Source organism: Ranitomeya imitator, chromosome 4 (genome assembly GCF_032444005.1).
Source record: "Ranitomeya imitator isolate aRanImi1 chromosome 4, aRanImi1.pri, whole genome shotgun sequence".
Classification (NCBI taxonomy): domain Eukaryota; kingdom Metazoa; phylum Chordata; class Amphibia; order Anura; family Dendrobatidae; genus Ranitomeya; species Ranitomeya imitator.
Window position 1 is genome coordinate 7,106,479 of NC_091285.1, and position 23,500 is coordinate 7,129,978.

Genomic DNA, 23,500 nt, shown 5'->3' on the forward strand with positions numbered 1-23,500 from the left:
CAGAGCGTCATACTGCAACGACCAGATCTCTGGGGCGCTGCATACCTGTAACCTGGTATATCACGGGTCTTGTGGGGTGTTCCCGGTATATGACGGGTCTTGTGGGGTGTTCCCTGTATACGGCTGGTCTTGTGGTGTGTCCCCGGTATACGGCAGGTCTTGTGGGGTGTTCCCTGTATACGGCTGGTCTTGTGGTGTGTCCCGAGTATATGGCGGATCTTGTGGTGTGTCCCCGGTATATGGCAGGTCTTGTGGGGTGTTCCCTGTATACGGCGGGTCTTCTGGTGTGTCCCCGATATACGGTGGGTCTTGTGGGGTGTTCCCGGTATACGGCGGGTCTTGTGGGGTGTACCTGGTATATCGCAGGTCTTGTGGGCTGTTCCCGGTATACGGCAGGTCTTGTAGAGTGTTCCCAATATATGTATACAGCGGTTCTTGTGGGGTGTTCCCAGTATACAGCGGTTCTTGTGGGATGTTCCCAGTATACGGCGGGTCTTGTGGGGCGTTCCTGGGATACGGCGGGTCTTGTGGGGTGTTCCCATTATACGGCGGGTCTTGTGGGGTGTTCCCGGTATACGGCGGGTCTTGTAAAGTGTTCCCAATATATGTATACGGTGGGTCTTGTGGGATGTTCCCAGTATACAGCGGGTCTTGTGGGGCATTCCCGGTATACGGCGGTTCTTGTGGGGTGTTCCTGGTATACAGCGGGTCTTGTGGGGTGTTCCCAGTATAAGGCGGGTGTTGTGGGGTGTTCCCATTATATGGCAGGTCTTGTGGGGTGTTCCTGGTATACAGCGGGTCTTGTGGGGTGTTCCCAGTATACAGCGGGTCTTGTGGGGTGTTCCCATTATATGGCAGGTCTTGTGGGGTGTTCTAGGTTGTGGAGACTCAAGGACAGTGAGTGTTCTCGTCCGCTGGTCCGGCTGTCTTTAGAAAGACCACATGGACCAGGGATCCTGTCACCGATGCCCACTCTCCTTTCCCCATGAGTATAATACTAATCAGACAACAGAGGGTGAAGGTAAAACAGTGTGGCAATAATTTATCGAACCATAAATCAGGCAGATAACTCAGAAAAGTCCCAGCAAAATTCACCAAGATGGTGCACATTACAGAGTCTCACCCTGATTCGCCGAGATAACGGTAGATAATGGTAGCTTCCAGGGTGGCTACCCCACCTGTGGCACGCACACAAAGAGGAGGTAACGATAAGTGTAGGAAGCGGACAGTCCATTGAAGTACAAGGCCAGGTGACCGGAGGGTCACAGCCTGGCTTCTCCAAGCATCTCCATGGAGCCAGGTTTCCTGTGGGCCCCAATCCTGACAACCCCAAACGTGGCTCAGTGATGGTCAATGCAGCAGATCTGTGCGTTTTCAGCCAGGGTCTGTGGTCCCCTAAGCTGGCATCCTGTAGAATGACACATTTGTGTCCCTCGTGATGGAGCCATGATGTCCTGGCTGATGTCTTATAAAGTGTTCCTGGCTGTGGTTTTGTAAAGAGTCTCTGGTTCTTTGGATCCCTTGTTATAGAGGAATATCCCACTTATATAGTTCACAGTTATTGTCCTTCAAGTCATCATCCAGAGGTCAAGAGGAAGATGTGAAGAGATTAACTCGCATTGTTTGAGTATTTAATCAAGTTGAATAGCTTTTACTCCTCTGTTTTGTAAGTCAACAAGCCACAAGACCCACACAATGGTCATTCAACATATTATCAAACATCGATTGTTCAATGACCATGCATCACTGTCTTGCAAAGATAGCACAAAATAAGCTTTAGAAGCTGATATAAAAGGCAAACATCAGCCATTAAAAAATCTTTAAAAAAAATCAACATTTAAGACTCATATAGTTCTTGACAAACTGAAGAACAAACACATAAATTCAAAAGTCAACATGCCTCCTTCCTAGCTTACTGAAAATGGACGTCGGGATAATTAAGATTAAATTAAGATGATATGCTGTGTTGTCACAGTCTCTATTTGGCCAGGTGACCGGATGGTCGCAACCTGGCTTCGCCGACCTGACCTGACATCTGTCCTTCAAGTCATCATCCACAGGTCAAAGGGAAGGCGGGATGAGGTCAACTCCCATTGTTTGAGTATTTAATCAATTTGCATAGTTTATTTTTCAATTTTTATGCAGGTCAACAAACTGCATGGTCTGGTACAATGGGTAATCAGCATATTAGCAAACATCAATTGTTCAATTACCCAGCATCCCTGTCCTACAAGGATAGCAACACAATAATCAATACAAGAGTCAATGTTTAGGCTCATATGAACAATGGCCTATGTCTCTTACCCACCAAAGAAAAACACACCAATTCAAGAGTCATCATTCAGACTCATATAAACAATAGTCTATGTCTCCTGGCCTACTGAAAAATATGTCTGGCTTAATTAAGAATAAATTCTATGTCGTCATACTGGTATATGGCAGGTCTTGTGGGGTGTTCCTGGTATATCACAGGTCTTGTGGTGTGTTCCCAGTATACACTAGATCTTTTGGGGTGTTCCCAATATACATTAGATCTTGAGGTGTGTTTGTGGTATGCATCGGGTCTTGTGGGGTTCCCAGTAGACAACGGTTCTTATGGGGTGTTCCCAGTATACGGCGGGTCTTGTGGGGTGTTCCCAGTAGACGTCGGGTCTTATGGGGTGTTCCCAGTAGACGGCGGGTCTTGTGGGGTGTTCCCAGTAGACGTCGGGTCTTATGGGGTGTTCCCAGTATACGGCAGGTCTTGTGGGGTGTTCCCAGTATACGACGGGTCTTATGGGGTGTTCTCAGTATACGGCGGGTCTTGTGGGGTGTTCCCAATTACACGTGGGTCTTGTGGGGTATTCCCAGTATACAACGGGTCTTCTGAAGTGTTCCCAGCATACAGAGGGTCTTGTGGGGTGTTCCCGATAATACAGTGGGTCTTGTGGGGTGTTCCCAATTACACGGGGGTCTTGTGGGGTGTTCCCGGTATACGGCAGGTCATATGGAGTGTTCCCGATTATGTGGCAGGTCTTGTGGTGGATCTTCAAGAGTGTTCCCGATTACACGGCGGGTCTTGTGGGGTGTTTCCAGTATACGACGGGTCTTATAGGGTGTTCCCAGTATACGGCGGGTCTTGTGGGGTGTTCCTGGTATATGGCAGGTCTTGTGGGGGGTTCCCGGTATACGGCAGGTCTTCTGGAGTGTTCCAGATTATGTGGCAGGTCTTGTGGGGTGTTCCTGGTATACAGCGGGTCTTCCGGAGTGTTCCTGATTACACGGCGGGTCTTGTGGGGGGGTTCCCAGTATACGGCGGGTCTTGTGGGGGTTCCCGGTATACGACGGGTCTTGTGGTGTGTTCCCACTGTGCGGCAGGTCTTCTGGAGTGCTCCCGATTATACGGCGGGTCTTGTGGGATGTTCCCGGTATACAGCGGGTTTTGTGGGGAGTCCAGGCATACGACGGGTCTTGTGGGGGGTTCCCAGTATCCGGCAGGTCTTGTGGGGTGTTCCCGGTATACGGCACGTCTTATGGGGGGGGTTCCCAGTATATGGTGGGTCTTGTGGGGTGTTCCCAGTATACGGGGGGTCTTCTGGAGTGTTCCTGATTATAAGGAGGGTCTTGTGGGGTGTTCCCAGTATATGGCAGGTCTTATGGGTGTTCCCGGTATACGGCGGGTCTTGTGGGGTGTTCTCTGTATACGGCAGCTCTTGTGGGGTGTTCCCTGTATACGGCGGGTCTTGTGGGGTGTTACCGGTATATGGCGGGTCTTGTGGGGTGTTACCGGTATACGGCGGGTCTTGTGGGATGTTCCCGTTATACGGCAGGTCTTGTGGGGTGTTCCTGATTATAAGGCGAGTCTTGTGGGGTGTTCCTGGTATACGGCGGGTCTTATGGGGTGTTCCTGGTATACGGCAGGTCTTGTGGGGTGTTCCCGGTATACGGAGGGTCTTGTGGGGTGTTCCTGGTATACGGCGGGTCTTATGGGGTGTTCCTGGTATACGGCAGGTCTTGTGGGGTGTTCCCGGTATACGGAGGGTCTTGTGGGGAGTTCCTGGTATATGGCGGGTCTTGTGGGGTATTCTCAGTATATTGCAAGTGTTCTGGAGTGTTCCCGGTATACGACGGGTCTTGTGGGGCCTCAGTATATGACGGGTCTTGTGGGGCCTCAGTATATGACGGGTCTTGTGGGGCCTCAGTATATGACGGGTCTTGTGGGGCCTCAGTATATGACGGGTCTTGTGGGGCCTCAGTATATGACGGGTCTTGTGGGGCCTCAGTATATGACGGGTCTTGTGGGGCCTCAGTATATGACGGGTCTTGAGGGGTGTTCTCGGTATATGGTGGGTGTTGTGGGGGATTCCCGGTATACGGCGGGTTTTGTGGGGAGTTCCCGGGATATGACGAGTCTTGAGGGGGCTCTGTGTACTTTTTAAGCACAGTCATCATTCTTGTGCCCGGGTGATGGGGAGTTCACGGCTCATTGATGGGGGAGGGGGTACTGATGCCGCCTGGCGCTGCCCCTTTTCCTAATATCGGGGGGCTATATTAGTCACCGATTTCAGTCACGTGACCGCGGTTATTTCGGTTGCCGCAGTCGGTGACACGGGGTCACGTATTTCTGCGCCTCTCGTACACGAAGAGGCAGATGGCGGCACAGCTCCCCTCCCCCGCCGCCCGGCTGAGGTTTCATTATACGGGTAGATGACATTACCGCTGCCGGCCGAGCCTGAAATATTAATGATCTGAGCCAGAGGAATGCGAGAGCCACGATCTCCATCTTCTGTCTTAACTCCGCTCCTGTCAGTGAATGGAAGCGTTTCTGGTTTACACTGAGGGCGTCGTTACAGTGGGTCAGTGCAGACAATGCCCGGTCCCAATAATGGACGACCTGCAGGATTGTTCTGCCTCTGAAAGGAAAACTTCACATTCTGACCACGTCCGGAGTCAAAAACAGAGAGCGTGAAAAATGGGAGACATGCACGGAAACCATACAGGAGCCCTAGGGATCATGGAGGGGTCCCAGCACATCATGTGAAGGGTGGTCAGCCCCGCCCCTTGGCGATGACATCACTGATATGACAGCGACATACGAGCCACGCTCTGTGATGTCATCGCTCCCAGCTTCTCTCCTGGTATTTCCAACTTTCTTAAAAAACTTCTCCAAAGAAAAAATAATAAATTTGTGGACAAATCTCCTGGATGATGGGTCTTTTATTCAGTTTTATTTAGTTTTTCGACCTCTTCATCACTGAAAGGGTTAAAGTCGCCCCCGTGGAGGAAAACTTCCCCCCATGACGAGCGAGTCGGGATTTGTACAGTTTTTTAAAGTTTTCTTTCTTCTCTAAAATAAAATCTCACAGGAAAAGAAACTGTTTTGGCGCCTCAACCACTGCAGCGTCCAGGCTTCATGGATGCTCTTCTTCCCAGGCAGGTGTCTCCCTCTATTCCACCCTGTGCAGAGTTCACCCGTTTAGAGGTCACCCCCTCCTACCAACCACAGCGCTCCTCCCCTGCGCCACATTCACCCCTCCTTCCAACTGCAGCGCTCCTCCCCTGTGCCACATCAGCCCCTCCTCCCAACTGCGGCATTCCTCCCCTGCGCCGCATTCACCCCTCCTCCTAATTGTAGCGCTCCTCCCCTGCGCCACATCAGCCCCTCTTCCTAACCGCGGCACTCCTCCTCTGCACCACATTCACCCCTCCTCCTAATTGTAGCGCTCATCCCCTGCGCCACATTCACCCCTCCTCCCAACTGCAGCGCTCCTCCCCTGTGCCACATCAGCCCCTCTTCCAAACTGCGGTGCTCCTCCCCTGCGCCACATTCACCCCACCTCCTAATTGTAGCGCTCCTCCCAATTGTAGCGCTCCTCCCCTACGCCACATCAGCCCCTCTACCCAACCGCGGTGCTCCTCCTCTGCGCCACATTCACCCCTCTTCCTAATTGTAGCACACCTTCCCTGCGCCACATCAGCCCCTCCTCCCAACTGCGGTGCTCCTCCCCTGCGCCACATTCACCCCTCCTAATTGTAGCGCTCCTCCCCTGCGCCACATTCACCCCTCCTCCCAACTAGAGCACTCCTCCCCTGCACCACAGCCCCTCTACCCAACCACGGCGCTCCTCCCCTGCGCCACATTCACCCCTCCTAATTGTAGCGCTCCTCCCCTGCGCCACATTCACCCCTCCTCCCAACTAGAGCACTCCTCCCCTGCACCACAGCCCCTCTACCCAACCACGGCGCTCCTCCGCTGCACCACATTCACCCCTCCTCCCAACTGCAGAACTCTACCCCTGTGCCACATTAGCCCCTTTTCCCAACCGCGGCACTCTTCCTCTGCGCCACATTCACCCCTCCTAATTGTAGCGCTCCTCCCCTGCGCCACATCAGCCCCTCCTCCCAACTGCAGCGCTCCTCCCCAGCGCCACATCAGCCCCTCTACCCAACCGCGGTGCTCCTCCCCTGCGCCACATTCACCCCTCCTCCTAATTGTAGCGCTCCTCCCCTACGCCACATCAGCCCCTCTACCCAACCGCGGTGCTCCTCCTCTGCGCCACATTCACCCCTCTTCCTAATTGTAGCGCTCCTTCCCTGCGCCACATCAGCCCCTCCTCCCAACTGCGGTGCTCCTCCCCTGCGCCACATTCACCCCTCCTAATTGTAGCGCTCCTCCCCTGCGCCACATTCAAGCCCTCCTCCCAACTAGAGCACTCCTCCCCTGCGCCACAGCCCCTCTACCCAACCACGGCGCTCCTCCCCTGCGCCACATTCACCCCTCCTCCTAATTGTAGCGCTCCTCCCCTGCACCACAGCCCCTCTACCCAACCGCGGTGCTCCTCCCCTGCGCCACATTAATTCCTCCTAATTGTAGCACTCCTCCTCTGTGACACATCAGCCCCTCTTCCCAACCGTGGCACTCCTCCGCTGCACAATATTCACCCCCTCCTCCCAACTGCAGCGCTCCTCCCCTGCGCCACATCAGCCCCTCTACCCAACCGCAGTGCTTCTCCCCTGCGCCACATTCACCCCTCCTCCTAATTGTAGCGCTCCTCCCCTGCACCACAGCCCCTCTACCCAACCGCGGCGCTCTTCCCCTGCGCCACATTCACTCCTCCTCCTAATTGTAGCACTCCTCCCCTGTGACACATCAGCCACTCTTCCCAACCGCGGCACTCCTCCGCTGCACCATATTCACCCCTCCTCCCAAGTGCAGCGCTCCTCCCCTGCGCGACATCAGCCCCTCTACCCAACCGCGGCGCTCCTCCCCTGTGCCACATTCACCCCTCCTCCTAATTGTAGTGCTCCTCCCCTGCGCCACATCAGCCCCTCCTCCCAACCGCGGCGCTCCTCCCAACTGTGGCGCTCCTCCCATGCGCCACATCTGACCCTCCTCCCAACTGCAGCACTCCTCCCCTACGCCACATCCGCCCCTCCTCTGCGCCACTTCACCCCTCTCCTCCCAACTGTGCCCCTCCTCCAAACTGTGGCGCTACTCCCCTGCACCACATCCGCCCCTCCTCTGCGCCACTTCACCCACTCTTCCCAACCACGGAGATCTTCCCTTGCGCCACATCAGCCCCTCCTCCCAACCGCGGCACTCCTCCCCTGTGCCACATTAGCCCCTCCTCCCAACCGTGGCGCTCCTCCCCTGCGCCACATTCGCGCCTCCTCCCAACTGCGGCACTCCTCCCCTGCGCCACATCTGACCCTCCTCCCAACTGCAGCACTCCTCCCCTACGCCACATCCGCCCCTCTTCCAAACCATGGCACTCCTCCCCTGCGCCACAACCTCCCCTCCTCTGCACCACTTCACCCCCTCCTCCCAACTGCGCCCCTCTTCCAAACTGTGGCGCTACTCCCCTGCACATCTGCCCCTCCTCCCAACCGCGATGCTCCTCCTCTGCGCCACCTCACCCCTCCTCCCAACCGCAGCGCTCCTCCCCTGCACAACATTGGCACCGCCTCCAAACCGTGGTGCTCCTCTCTTGCACCACATGCACTCCTCTTCTGCGCCACTTGACCCCCTCCTCCCAACCACGGAGCTCCTGCCCTGCGCCACATTCGCCCCTTCTCCCAGCCATGCCGCTCTTCCCTTTCAGCACATCTCCTATCCTCTCTTCATCTCCAGCACATCACCCCCTCCTCCCTTCCTCTCTAGCAAGTCACCCCCTCTTCCTCTCCAGCACGTCCCCCATCCTCTCCAGCACATCTCCCCCTCTTCCCTTCCTCTCCAGCACGTCCCCCTCTCTTCCCTTCCTCTCCGGATGTCCCCCCTCTTCAGCACATTTCCCCTCTTCCCTTCCTCTCCAGGACGTCCCCCCTCTTCCTCCTCTCCAGCACATCACCCCTCTTCCCTTCCTCTCCAGCACTTCTCCCCTCTTCCCTTCCTCTCCAGCATGTCCCCGCCACTACATGGATAAGCAGTAAGCCACACACCGTTGATTATTACAGGTTTTATTCTTCCCACATTTTGTGACGACTAATACTGGACGCACACAGATGCGGATGTCACCCCCAATCGCAGCGGGGAAAGAACAGAAGACTGAGGGTCTGTGAAGCTTCAGCACCGGAGGTGGGGGAGGGTGACTCCCTGACATCCTAACAGGGGGGGGGGGGGGCGATGTTAGAGAAACGACAAGGACCAGAAACGTTCAGCGGTTTGTAAGGCACTAGGAGCGGAGGACATAGAATGGCGGGGGACCCACACACGCGGGCGAGCGCGCGGGTATCGGGACATCACAACGTCACATGCCGGTAACTTTACGGTTAGTGTCTGGGACGACGGGAAAAAGAATTAAAAAAATGAAGTCGGAATCTATTGTGCAACCTGAAAGTAAAAAGGAAGTGAATATATATATTCTATATACTGGTGAGTCTATGGGAGGCGCGGAACACGGCGAGCGCCGCGCGGAACAAAACGAGCGCCGCGCGGAACACAACGAGCGCCGCGCGGAACAAAACGAGCGCCGCGCGGAGCTACATTGTAGCGCGGGGAGGAGCTAATAAAGTGACTTGGAATAGAGATTAGCAGCAGTGTCCGACTCAAGTCCTTCCGGAAGTTTCCACGCCTTTTCCCATCATTCCTCTGGTCTTTACGTGCCAGCTCCTTGCTCCACGTAGCCACGGTCGTCCTTCCTCGCGCCCCCTTGACAACATCCCAGATCTCTCTTCACAAAGTAAAACCTTTCTCGCCCCATTTATTATTCTTTTTTTTTTTCTTTTTTTTTTTTTTTGGTATTTTTAAAAATGGCGTCCACCGCCGTCCTGTAAAACGTTAAAAATGCCGAGTGTCTAAAATGTCATCGCTATCAACACTGAGGGAGGCATAAAACTAAAAGCGGTGCAAACGTTATCAGAGGTATCCAGAGTTTCCCCTCCCCTTATACCAAAAGGGGGCGGGGTTTAAAGGGGGGGGGAACAAAACTAAGTGGGGTCTCCCTTTGGCGCAGAGTGCAAATACACATCAACTTCTCTGCGAATATTAAAATCAGAAATTTAAATCTAGAATGATCCAGAACCCTAACTCTATAGACTCTGCATAAGCTTCTAGGTCTACGGCACCAGATCCTGGCGATCTACGATCAATAAATACAGCATCTCCAGGCGGCTCCTCGAGGGCGGGGCCTCCAGCAATGCCCACCCCCTCCAACAGTCCAGGGTGAGAGGGAGGGGCACTCGAAATGTGGGCAAAGTCCAAACCTAGATGGTGGAAGATTCCAGGGGTTCCATCCTCAGCACCCCTGTGCCCACTCTTGTCCTGACTGGGTGGCATGAGATGTCCACAAAGGAATAAAGTTGCCAGCAGGGGCGCACCTCCATGTTTAGTCTGTGCTTCCCCTCAGTCCCCCCCTCCACCTCCGGGGTCTAGATGTAGGGGTACTGATTAACCTTTGGCGGACTCAGGGGATATCCAGTGTAGACCGTGGAGGATGGAGATGCTGGGATGTAAGTCTGATGGGCGAACTGCGCCTGGTACTGACTAGGGTGAAGACTTGGAGATGGAAGCAGTCGGGGAGCCATGCTCACAGGGACGATACTGGCGGGGTAGGCTGCGTGGCGTGCGGATCCTTGAGATGCCACTAGATGAGCCACGGTGCCGGTGGAGCCCAAAGCAGCTGGTGCCGTGTAGGTGTAGAGGTGCGGCTGGCTGGGCAGGTGGGCTGTAGCCGCCAAGTGAGGGTGGACCGCCCCGTGGCTAGGACTATTGTGCGGGAAGGAGTACGGAGCCTGGGCCATGGTGGGGGTTATATACGCCTGCTGCCTCCGGTGGCCTCCGGATCGTTCTGTGCTAATGTGCTGAGACACCTGAGAAGGAGGACGAGAGAGACAGACATTATCGGATGTGACAGTCTACAGTGACCAGAGGAAAACCACCGTCAAATTTACATAGGACTAATTAATCAAAAGCAGAGCGCCGGGGCGACGCCAAGCCTCCCGCAGCGCCGGGGCGACCCGAGCCTCCCGCAGTGCCGGGGCGACCCGAGCCTCCCGCAGCGCCGGGGCGACCCGAGCCTCCCGCAGCGCCGGGGCGACGCCAAGCCTCCCGCAGCGCCGGGGCGACCCGAGCCTCCCGCAGTGCCGGGCGACCCAAGCCTCCCGCAGTGCCGGGGCGACCCGAGCCTCCCGCAGTGCCGGGCGACGCCAAGCCTCCCGCAGTGCCGGGGCGACGCCAAGCCTCCCGCAGCGCCGGGGCGACCCCAGCCTCCCGCAGCGCCGGGGCGACCCAAGCCTCCCGCAGCGCCGGGGCGACCCAAGCCTCCCGCAGCGCTGAGGCGACCCGAGCCTCCCACAGAGCCGGGGCGACCCGAGCCTCCCACAGCGCCGGGGCGACCCGAGCCTCCCACAGCGCCGGGGCGACCCGAGCCTCCCACAGCGCCGGGGAAAACATGATCCCATCCCACCCCGTGCTTTACCTGGCTGAGGTTGAGTGGCTGCTGTTGGAAGGCATGAGCGGCAGCTCTAGGCTGGCGATACGTGGCTGACGTGGTACAGTTGCTGGAGGAATGTGTAGCGGAAGCCGCTATGGAGGACGAGGATTTGGGCTTGTAGGAGTGGTGACTTGTTGTATCTACAGGTGAAAGAAAGAAGAGTGAGTGCAATCACCCCCCAACGGGGACAAGGTGTAAAGAGACGCCAGTTTTATCCCCCCACCCCATGGTGCACTTACCCGGCTGCCTGCGCTCACATTCCAGTCGCCCCTCACTTTGTTGGGTCTTCAGGGGCGGCACAATGATGGTGCGAGAGTTGACGGGGCAGGGGATATCAGGCTGGCATTTGGTCTCGTGTGCGGCGGTGTTGGGCGCACGTCGGTGCCTGGTGGCTGCGTAGGTGCTGGTGTTCTTTGAAGACTCAGAGATAGGAGAATCGTGCACCGTGACGCAGCTGATGACGTTCCGCCGCTGCTTGGGCAGGCTGTGGGGGTGGGAGAACACAAAGGGTTAATATTACAACAAGTGTTATCAAGCCTCCAGGGGGCGCTCCGCATGGGGGTGACCACATCAGAGGGGGCGGAAAAAGTCACATGAGGCAGAGGGCGCCGGAGGGTCAGGGACAAAGGAGACCATTAGTTACACTTCTCCCCAGGCTGCGGTGTCCGTGCGCCCTTCAGACAGTGGAGGGGCAGGTTTGGCTCGTCCTGTTTGTGCTGCCTTCATCATGTGGAGGCCCCCAGTGTGGACGGTGTGGGTCCCCCCTTTAACCAGTCTCCCAGTATCCCGAGTGTATCGGGGCTCACCTGGGCGCCACGTGCTTCTGCTCCTCCTCTTCGTCGGTGTCGCTGCTGATGGTGATGACGCTGACCGCTGGGCTGGGAGTATCCGGGATGACGATGGTTTGCCGCTGATGGTCAGCACGCGAATGGCCCAGCGAGCTCTCGCCCCAGCCACAGGTGATGGAGGGGACGCACGGAGCCGAGCTCTGCGGGATGGAACAGCGAGGGGGCGTGTTCTCCTTCACCCGCTTGGAACGCTGGGGGGAGTTGTGGGATTGGCTGGATGACACCTCGTAGGAGGAGTTATTTCTGCAGAGGAGGAGTCAGATATAGAAAAAAAACAAAAGTAACAAAATAAATTGTTATGAATTTAAAAAAAAAAAAAATTAAATAAAATATAAAGGATAATATAGCAGAATAGTGAGTGCAGCTCTGGAGTATAACACAGGTTGTAACTCAGGATCAGTAATGTAATGTATGTACACAGTGACTGTACCAGCAGAATAGTGAGTGCAGCTCTGGGGTATAATACAGGATGTAACTCAGAATCAGTAATGTAATGTATGTACACAGTGAGCGCAGCAGCAGAATAGTGAGTGCAGCTCTGGAGTATAATACAGGATGTAACTCAGGATCAGTAATGTAATGTATGTACACAGTGACTGTACCAGCAGAATAGTGAGTGCAGCTCTGGAGTATAATACAGGATGTAACTCAGGATCAGTAATGTAATGTATGTACACAGTGACTGCACCAGCAGAATAGTGACTGCAGCTCTGGAGTATAATACAGGATGTATCTCAGGATCAGTAATGTAATGTATGCACACAGTGACTGCACCAGCAGAATAGTGAGTGCAGCTCTGGAGTATAATACAGGATGTAACTCAGGATCAGTAATGTAATGTATGTACACAGTGACTGCACCAGCAGAAAAGTGAGTGCAGCTCTGGAGTATAATACAGGATGTAACTCAGGATCAGTAATGTAATGTATGTACACAGTGACTGCACCAGCAGAATAGTGAGTGCAGCTCTGGAGTATAATACAGGATGTAACTCAGGAGCTGTAATGTAATGTATGTACACAGTGACTGTACCAGCAGAATAGTGAGTGCAGCTCTGGGGTATAATACAGGAGGTAACTCAGGATCAGTAATATAATGTATGTACACAGTGACTGCACCAGCAGAATAGTGAGTGCAGCTCTGGAGTATAATACATGATGTAACTCAGAATCAGTAATGTATGTACACAGTGACTGCACCAGCAGAATAGTGAGTGCAGCTCTGGAGTATAATACAGGAGGTAACTCAGGATCAGTAATGTAATGTATGTACACAGTGACTGCACCAGCAGAATAGTGACTGCAGCTCTGGAGTATAATACAGGATGTATCTCAGGATCAGTAATGTAATGTATGTACACAGTGACTGCACCAGCAGAATAGTGAGTGCAGCTCTGGAGTATAATACAGGATGTAACTCAGGATCAGTAATGTAATGTATGTACACAGTGACTGCACCAGCAGAATAGAGAGTGCAGCTCTGGAGTATAATACAGGATGTAACTCAGGATCAGTAATGTAATGTATGTACACAGTGACTGCACCAGCAGAATAGTGAGTGCAGCTCTGGAGTATAATACAGGATGTAACTCAGGATCAGTAATGTAATGTATGTACACAGTGACTGCACCAGCAGAATAGTGAGTGCAGCTCTGGGGTATAATACAGGATGTAACTCAGGATCAGTAATGTAATGTATGTACACAGTGACTGCACCAGCAGAATAGTGAGTGCAGCTCTGGGGTATAATACAGGATGTAACTCAGGATCAGTAATGTAATGTATGTACACAGTGACTGCACCAGCAGAATAGTGAGCGCAGCTCTGGAGTATAATACAGGAGGTAACTGAGGATCAGTAATGTATGTACACAGTGACTGCACCAGCAGAATAGTGAGTGCAGCTCTGGAGTATAATACAGGATGTAACTCAGGATCAGTAATGTAATGTATGTACACAGTGACTGCACCAGCAGAATAGTGAGTGCTGCTCTGGAGTTTAATACAGGATATAACTCAGGATCAGTAATGTAGTGTATGTACACAGTGACTGCACCAGCAGAATAGTGAGTGCAGCTCTGGGGTATAATACAGGATGTAACTCAGGATCAGTAATGTAATGTATGTACACAGTGACTGCACCAGCAGAATAGTGAGTGCAGCTCTGGGGTATAATACAGGAGGTAACTCAGGATCAGTAATGTAATGTATGTACACAGTGACTGCACCAGCAGAATAGTGAGTGCAGCTCTGGGGTATAATACAGGATATAACTCAGGATCAGTAATGTAATGTATGTACACAGTGACTGCACCAGCAGAATAGTGAGTGCAGCTCTGGGGTATAATACATGATGTAACTCAGGATCAGTAATGTAATGTATGTACACAGTGACTGCACCAGCAGAATAGTGAGTGCAGCTCTGGGGTATAATACAGGAGGTAACTCAGGATCAGTAATGTAATGTATGTACACAGTGACTGCACCAGCAGAATAGTGAGTGCAGCTCTGGGGTATAATACAGGAGGTAACTCAGGATCAGTAATGCACATGCACAGTTCAGTCTTCCCCTCCCCCGGGGCGGACCTCTCACCTCACTGCAGAGTGATGCTGCTTTTTGCGAGAGGAGGAAGCACTGCGGATTGGCTGCTGTCTCATGACATGAGCCACGCCCACATTCAGCGGTTGGGCGGAGGGTAGGGTCACGTGACCCGCGAGGAGCGCCGGCTGCTGCATTATTGGGTTGTAGTGGCCGCCATGAGCGTGCGTGTTCCTGATGGGATGGAAAAATATTAATAAGAAGGTAAAACAAAAATATCATTTAATGAACTATGAATTACCCTGACCCCGGGACAGGCTAGTCCTGCCCGTCACCACCAGGGGCGCTGTGGTGCAGCTGAAAGGACTATCACTTGAGCAAACCAAACAAAAGCCATGTACAGTGGCCCCTCACCTCCAGTCCGCCAGCTGCTGGCTGCCAGTCATGCTGTCGGGGATGACCGCGGCGTGCTGCACAGAGGTATGAGCTGCCACTCCTGCCAGCTGCTGCCAGGCCGGGGGCAGCAGTATCTGCTGAGTGCCGCTGGGCCACGCCTGCTGCAGAGATACACAATGTCACTGTCCTGCATAGACTGCAATGTAACAGTGCCCCCTAGAGGCAGGGCAAGAGGGAAAAGCGTGTAAGCCGTCTGCACTGGAGCCCGTACCTGAGTCAGGAGCCCGGGCTGGATCTGCAGAGCCGGAGCGCCGGCGGCCTGTGTCACCAGGGGCACAGTGTTATCCATACGCACAGAGTAGCCACCATGTTTGGAAGGAGAGGCCTGCAGCCCTGCGGAGAACCATGGACATAATACATTGTGCAGGAATGGCGCATGGTAATGATCGGACTAGACAATCAGTGCTGCGCCTGCAGGCCCTATAGTCCTCCACTAACTGACAGCAAGCAGAGATCTTGCAATGGTTGGGATTGTGACTCTTCAGCCTCCTGCAGACTATACGCTGTATACACGGAGTGTCTCCGGCCGCGGGACACTTACCTTGGAAAGCTGGAGGACAGACGATCAGGGCCTGCTGGAAGGGGTCCGGCCGGGCACAGATCTGCGTGGCCCCGCTCTGCAGGGGCATGCTCCTCTGGGCAACGGCCGCCATAGAGGCCGCAGAGGTCTAGAAGAAGAGGAGGCCATGAGACAAGTAAATGAGGCGCTGACGGCAGCACCAGGCAGGAGCAGGGCGCTCACCTGGCTGTGCACAGTACTCAGCTGGTTGCTGAACGTCATGGTGAGGTTGGTGGAGGTGCTGGGGGCCACGTGCGTGATAAACGGGGTCTTGCTATGGTTCACAGTGTCGTACATATTCACCCGTCTCTTGCAGATCTCCATATTCTGGAAGCAAGACTTAACACTGTGGAGAGAGAGACCAGGAATGAAGGATGGGGCAGAGCGAGCAGAGCCGAGGAGGAGGATAGGGACGGGGCAGAGCGAACGGGGCTGAGGAGGAGGAGGGGCAGAGCGAGCGGGGCCGAGGAGGAGGACGGGGCAGAGCGAGCAGAGCCGAGGAGGACAGGGACGGGGCAGAGCGAACGGGGCTGAGGAGGAGGACGGGGCAGAGCGAGGGGGGCCGAGGAGGAGGACGGGGCAGAGCGAGCAGAGCCGAGGAGGACAGGGACGGGGCAGAGCGAACGGGGCTGAGGAGGAGGACGGGGCAGAGCGAGCGGGGCCGAGGAGGAGGACGGGGCAGAGCGAGCAGAGCCGAGGAGGACAGGGACGGGGCAGAGCGAACGGGGCTGAGGAGGAGGACGGGGCAGAGCGAGCGGGGCCGAGGAGGAGGACGGGGCAGAGCGAGCAGAGCCGAGGAGGAGAGGGACGGGGCAGAGCGAACGGGGCTGAGGAGGAGGAGGGGCAGAGTGAGCAGGGCCGAGGAGGAGGACGGGGCAGAGCGAGCGGGGCTGAGGAGGAGGAGGGGCAGAGCGAGCGGGGCCGAGGAGGACATGGCAGAGCAAGCGGGGCTGAGGAGGAGGATGGGGCAGAGCAAGCGGAGCCGAGGAGGACGACGGGGCAGAGCAAGCGGAGCCGATGAGGAGGACGGGGCAGAGGGAGCGGGGCTGAGGAGGAGGAGGGGCAGAGCGATCGGGGCCGAGGAGGAGGACATGGCAGAGCAAGCGGGGCTGAGGAGGATGACAGGGCAGAGCAAGCGGAGCCGAGGAGGAGGACGGGGCAGAGCAAGCGGAGCCGAGGAGGAGGACGGGGCAGAGGGAGCGGGGACTACGATAAGGAAGACAGAGCAGAGTGAGTGGGGCCAAGGAGGAGGACGGGGCAGAGTGAGCAGGGCCGAGGAGGAGGACGGGGCAGAGCAAGCAGAGCCGAGGAAGAGGACGGGGCAGAGCAAGCAGGGCCGAGGAGGAGGACGGGGCAGAGCAAGCAGGGCCGAGGAGGAGGACGGGGCAGAGTGAGTGGGGCCGAGGAGGATGGGGTAGAGTGATCTGGGCCTAGGATAAGGAGCATGGGGCAGAGCGAGCGGGGCCGAGGAGGAGGACGGGGCAGATACTGAAAACCTTCCATCCCAGACCTGATGAGGGCGACACTTCTCACATTACACCTGTTCTGACAACTCCATCCCCTTCTTAAACAAACTGTCTGACAACTGATCCTAATGTGACAATCCTGATTAGAGACGGGTTTAGGACTAATAGTAGGGAGACATCTGTCCTGCAGGGGGCGATATAACATCAGGCAATTGCTGCAGCATCTCCCGTGCCCCCCCATCCCGTCCCTAGGAGGCCCTAGGCTGACGCCATACTGTGAGCTATGAGGGAAGTCCAGGAGATGGGTCATGGTGACGAACGGATGGTTCAGGGTCTCGATGGGGGTTATCCTCTTGTCGGCGTCGATGGTCAGCATTTTCTTCAGCAGGTCGATGAACTCTCTCCTGTCCGCCTTCTCCACCAGCATGTCGCTGCCTTCCAGATCCGAGGTCATATTCACCTGCAGGGACGGAGCGGTCAGTAAGGCTGGACACACGACCACCAGCAGCAGTGGCCGGTCCATGGAGACCTCGAGGGCGGCCATAAAGCTGCAACGCCACAAATTACTGCTAAATGTGACATTCTGCAATTTTCTAACAAGCCATGTGGAAAAGATGACAAACACACACTATCTCCGCTTACTGACAGTAAACTGAAACATGCTCATTTTTATCCTAGAGATATGAATGTAAATAATAAAGGCTCCATTCACGTACTGGATGAGGATTTGGATTCATGCAAAAGGCCATTGGACTGACCAGTGCCGCCGCCAGCCAGACCCGTCCCCAGCGCCGCCGCCGGCCAGACCCGTCCCTCAGCGCCGCCGCCGGCCAGACCCGTTCCCCAGCGCCGCCGCCGGCCAGACCCGTTCCCCAGCGCCGCCGCCGGCCAGACCCGTTCCCCAGCGCCGCCGCCGGCCAGACCCGTTCCCCAGCGCCGCCGGCCAGACCCGTCCCCAGCGCCGCCGCTAGTCAGACCCATCCCCAGCGCCGCCGCTAGTCAGACCCGTCCCCAGCGCCGCCGCCGGCCAGACCCGTCCCCAGCGCCGCCGCCGGCCAGACCCGTCCCCAGCGCCGTTGCCATCCCGGACCGTTCCCTCACCTGTGCCATATCATCCAGGCAGTTGAAGATGTACTTTCTGGCCTCCTTGGATTTGATTCCGGTCTCAGATTCATGATCATCAGGGGTCTACCGCAAGAAAGAGACAAGTCTATTACTCCCTGTTATCAGCCATTATCCAGACAATCCATATAACATATTGAACGCCATGGCCCCCGATGGGCCGGCTGTGGTGGTGCGAGGCCTGATATATTCAGATCCTTGCGGCAGCTTTATATGTCACAATTTGTGGCGCACATCACTACTGAGAAGGAGCATGGTAAAGCCACACATAACGAGGCCGATTGTTGGCGTTCATCGGCTTTACTTTGGGACCAGGGCTGGAAATCATTTTGTGGTTTAATTGATGTCATAAAATTTATGTCAGAACCTGATGGAAATCACAGCCGAACACTACAAGTGCCCATAGTGGGGAAGGTTTGCCTTTTGTTGGCACACTTAGGTATTGTACCACCAGCGACTGCGGCTGGCACAAAAAAACGTTGCCTTTATTACTGACCCCATAGGGCCTCAATACTGTTAATAATAGGAATGTATGTGTTACCCACAGCAACCAATGACAGTGCAGCTTTCTTTTCTCCAGAGCAGTTTCAGAAATGAAACGTGCTTTCTGATTGGTTGCTATGGGTAACAGAAACTGTTTTACTACTGACAGGCTTTCATTGACGCCTCTAGGCCGCCATATGCATAACAATTTTTTCCATTTACGAGGATTAATTAATGAACGATAACGTATTTATCACGGAGCTCCCCGCATACCTTCAACCTCCACAGAGGATACGGAGAGTCGCCATCACGATTAAAGAACCTGGTGGTCTTCGTCCCGGAGCTGAGCAGATATTCGGCAGGTAGACCCTGAGTCTGGGAGATGTACCGGATCTGAGAGGAAATAAAGCGCATCTTATAATAGTGCCGGAGCGAAATCACACATGGACCCTCTCATTTATATCACCCATGGCTGATACCAGGGAGCAATAGATTGTACTCGCCTAATGTCTCCAGGCTAGATGGCTAATAACAGCGAGCGGACGCACAGGATATATATATAGCGGGTACAGTGGCTGAGAACGATGCACGCGCCATAGAAAACAACTCACCTGATCATACTCAGACGCCCCGGGGTACAGAGGCCACCCCAAAAACAGCTCGGCAATCACACACCCCAAAGACCACATGTCGATGGCTTCACAGAACGGTAATCCCAGAATAATCTCCGGAGCCCTGAAATAAAGAGAAATCATAGATCAGGTGACGCGAAAGAGACTGTAATCATTGTTCATTATAACAGGGACCACAAAAGGGTTAATGATGCCTAAGAGAATTGATTCACAGGGTACACAGACCCCTGCTTCCCAAGTGCAAAGGGTTAATGACGCCTAAGAGAATGGAGTAATGTTCTGTCACCGCACACTCTTGATAGATGCTTGTGAGGACTTTATTGTACAGATATAGATGCAGCGATAACACAATTCATGAATAAGGAATCGGTGCAGGGACAAAGAGTTCACTGAATGGTGTAAAGGATATCCTGCTTGCAACAGGACACCTGGGTCCAGGGTAGGTCCGGCGCACCTGCCGCTTGGATTGTAGGCTGCAATGAGAATGGATTCACAGGGTACACAGACCCCTGCACCCACCTTCCCAACTGCAAGGGGTTAATTCCGCATCCCACTTCGAGAAGGTGATAAACAAGGTCCCAACTCAAATTCAGGTCTGATGCATCATTATAACTACATTGATCTAGAATATCCCTGTAATATACACCGGGCCGACCCAGAACATCCCCATAATATACACCGAGTCGATCCATAACATGCCTGTAATATACACCGGGCTGACCCAGAACATCTCCATAATATACACCGAGTCGATCCATAACATGCCTGTAATATACACCGGGCTGACCCAGAACATCCCCATAATATACACCGTGCCGACCCAGAACATCTCCATAATATACACCGAGTCGATCCATAACATGCCTGTAATATACACCAGGCCGACCCAGAACATCCCCATAATATACACCGAGTCGATCCATAACATGCCTGTAATATACACCGGGCTGACCCAGAACATCCCCATAATATACACCGTGCCGATCCAGAACATCCCCATAATATACACCGTGCCGATCCAGAACATCCCCATAATATACACCGTGCCGATCCAGAACATCCCCATAATATACACCGTGCCGATCCAGAACATCCCCATAATATACACCGTGCCGACCCAGAACATCCCCATAATATACACCGTGCCGATCCAGAACATCCCCATAATATACACCGTGCCGACCCAGAACATCTCCATAATATACACCGTGCCGATCCAGAACATCCCCATAATATACACCGTGCCGACCCAGAACATCTCCATAATATACACCGTGCCGACCCAGAACATCTCCATAATATACACCGAGTCGATCCATAACATGCCTGTAATATACACCGGGCTGACCCAGAACATCTCCATAATATACACCGAGTCGATCCATAACATGCCTGTAATATACACCGGGCTGATCCAGAGCATCCCCGTAATATACACCGTGCCGACCCAGAACATCTCCATAATATACACCGAGTCGATCCATAACATGCCTGTAATATACACCGGGCCGACCCAGAACATCCCCATAATATACACCGAGTCGATCCATAACATGCCTGTAATATACACCGGGCCGACCCAGAACATCCCCATAATATACACCGAGTCGATCCATAACATGCCTGTAATATACACCGGGCTGACCCAGAACATCCCCATAATATACACCGTGCCGATCCAGAACATCCCCATAATATACACCGTGCCGACCCAGAACATCTCCATAATATACACCGAGTCGATCCATAACATGCCTGTAATATACACCGGGCTGACCCAGAACATCCCCATAATATACACCGTGCCGATCCAGAACATCCCCATAATATACACCGTGCCGACCCAGAACATCTCCATAATATACACCGTGCCGATCCAGAGCATCCCCGTAATATACACCGGGCCGATCCAGAACATCCCCGTAATATACACCGGGCCGATCCAGAGCATCCCTGTAATATACACCGGGCTGACCTAGAACATCCCTGTAATACACACAAGGCTGATCCATAACATGCCCGTAATATACAAAAGGCTGCTCCAGAACATCCCCGTAATACACAGGGCCGACCCAGAACATCCCCGTAATATACACCGGGCTGATCCAGAACATGTCCATAATATATACGAGAATGATCCAGTCTGCCCCCCGTAATTTATATTCAGCTGTTTATATCTGTGTCTGGGAATGACTGATGACAGCTGTTAGAGCATGTACTACAAATCCCATCATGGATATTACTCGGATTTCACAGTGTCACGTATCAGGGGAGCTCCGTCATTCACAGCTAAGTTTGGAGATTTGGATACCACATACATACACACACAGCAGAGAGGGGGCACAGATTATTCCTGCAGGTACAGAACGTAAATCTCCAAAATAGCAGATGTCTCCAGAGAAATCCCACTGCAATGCAGGCAAATCAAAGGCCTGTGCCATCATCATCAGTGTGACCGATCAACATGAAATCCAGATCAGTGTGGCCGTATACAGCAGGAGTATCCAAGGCCTGTGCCATCATCATCATCAGAGGGACCGATCAACATGAAATCCAGAACAGTGTGGCCGTATACAGCAGGAGTATCCAAGGCCTGTGCCATCATCATCAGTGTGACCGATCAACATGAAATCCAGATCAGTATGGCCGTATACAGCGGGAGTATCCAAGACCTGTGCCATCATCATCATCAGAGGGACCGATCAACATGAAATCCAGAACAGTGTGGCCGTATACAGCAGGAGTATCCAAGGCCTGTGCCATCATCATCAGAGGGACCGATCAACATGAAATCCAGATCAGTGTGGCCGTATACAGCGGGAGTATCCAAGACCTGTGCCATCATCATCAGAGGGACCGATCAACATGAAATCCAGATCAGTGTGGCCGTATACAGCAGGAGTATCCAAGGCCTGTGCCATCATCATCATCAGAGGGACCGATCAACATGAAATCCAGGACAGTGTGGCCGTATACAGCAGGAGTATCCAAGGCCTGTGCCATCATCATCATCAGAGGGACCGATCAATATGAAATCCAGATCAGTGTGGCCGTATACAGCGGGAGTATCCAAGACCTGTGCCATCATCATCAGTGGGACCAATCAACATGAAATCCATATCAGTGTGGCCGTATACAGCGGGAGTATCCAAGGCCTGTGCCATCATCATCAGAGGGACCGATCAACATGAAATCCAGATCAGTGTGGCCATATACAGCAGGAGTATCCAAGGCCTGCGCCATCATCATCAGTGTGACCGATGAACATGAAATCCATATCAGTGTGGCCGTATACAGCAGGAGTATCCAAGGCCTGCGCCATCATCATCAGTGTGACCGATGAACATGAAATCCATATCAGTGTGGCCGTATACAGCAGGAGTATCCAAGGCCTGTGCCATCATCATCAGAGGGACCAATCAACATGAAATCCAGATCAGTATGGCCGTATACAGCGGGAGTATCCAAGGCCTGTGCCATCATCATCAGTGGGACCGATCAACATGAAATCCAGATCAGTATGGCCGTATACAGCAGGAGTATCCAAGGCCTGCGCCATCATCATCAGTGTGACCGATGAACATGAAATCCAGATCAGTATGGCCGTATACAGCGGGAGTATCCAAGACCTGTGCCATCATCATCAGTGGGACCGATCAACATGAAATCCAGATCAGTATGGCCGTATACAGCAGGAGTATCCAAGGCCTGTGCCATCATCATCAGAGGGACCGATCAACATGAAATCCAGATCAGTGTGGCCGTATACAGCGGGAGTATCCAAGACCTGTGCCATCATCATCAGAGGGACCGATCAACATGAAATCCAGATCAGTATGGCCGTATACAGCGGGAGTATCCAAGGCCTGCGCCATCATCATCAGAGGGACCGATCAACATGAAATCCAGATCAGTATGGCCGTATACAGCGGGAGTATCCAAGGCCTGCGCCATCATCATCAGTGGGACCAATCAACATGAAATCCAGATCACTATGGCCGTATACAGTGGGAGTATCCAAGGCCTGTGCCATCATCATCAGTGGGACCAATCAACATGAAATCCAGATCACTATGGCCGTATACAGCGGGAGTATCCAAGGCCTGCGCCATCATCATCAGAGGGACCGATCAACATGAAATCCAGATCACTATGGCCGTATACAGTGGGAGTATCCAAGGCCTGTGCCATCATCATCAGTGGGACCAATCAACATGAAATCCAGATCACTATGGCCGTATACAGTGGGAGTATCCAAGGCCTGTGCCATCATCATCAGAGGGACCGATCAACATGAAATCCAGATCAGTATGGCCGTATACAGCGGGAGTATCCAAGGCCTGCGCCATCATCATCAGAGGGACCGATCAACATGAAATCCAGATCAGTGTGGCCGTATACAGCAGGAGTATCCAAGGCCTGCGCCATCATCATCAGTGGGACCGATGAACATGAAATCCAGATCAGTGTGGCCGTATACAGCAGGA

At 53.8% G+C, this 23,500-nt stretch overlaps 1 protein-coding gene across 2 annotated transcripts in view; it reads right to left on the minus strand.

Annotated features, from left to right (window-relative positions):
• Window positions 1-8,420: 8,420 nt before the first annotated feature.
• The window catches only part of HIPK2 (homeodomain interacting protein kinase 2), a 43,848-nt gene continuing 28,768 nt past the window's right edge, over window positions 8,421-23,500 (minus strand). The window contains exons 3-15 of one of the 2 annotated variants that reach the window (XM_069762845.1): window positions 18,993-19,116; window positions 18,655-18,774; window positions 17,878-17,964; window positions 17,052-17,236; window positions 15,494-15,656; window positions 15,293-15,419; window positions 14,963-15,084; window positions 14,710-14,849; window positions 14,350-14,529; window positions 11,717-12,001; window positions 11,150-11,394; window positions 10,896-11,050; window positions 8,421-10,287 (exon numbers count right to left, since the gene is read on the minus strand). In XM_069762845.1, coding sequence (XP_069618946.1) covers window positions 9,847-10,287; window positions 10,896-11,050; window positions 11,150-11,394; window positions 11,717-12,001; window positions 14,350-14,529; window positions 14,710-14,849; window positions 14,963-15,084; window positions 15,293-15,419; window positions 15,494-15,656; window positions 17,052-17,236; window positions 17,878-17,964; window positions 18,655-18,774; window positions 18,993-19,116 — 2,374 coding nt within the window. In that variant the 3' untranslated portion in view covers window positions 8,421-9,846. Of the gene's footprint in view, window positions 10,288-10,895; window positions 11,051-11,149; window positions 11,395-11,716; window positions 12,002-14,349; window positions 14,530-14,709; window positions 14,853-14,962; window positions 15,085-15,292; window positions 15,420-15,493; window positions 15,657-17,051; window positions 17,237-17,877; window positions 17,965-18,654; window positions 18,775-18,992; window positions 19,117-23,500 lie in introns of both variants that reach the window. The other variant, XM_069762844.1, reaches the window with a different exon arrangement.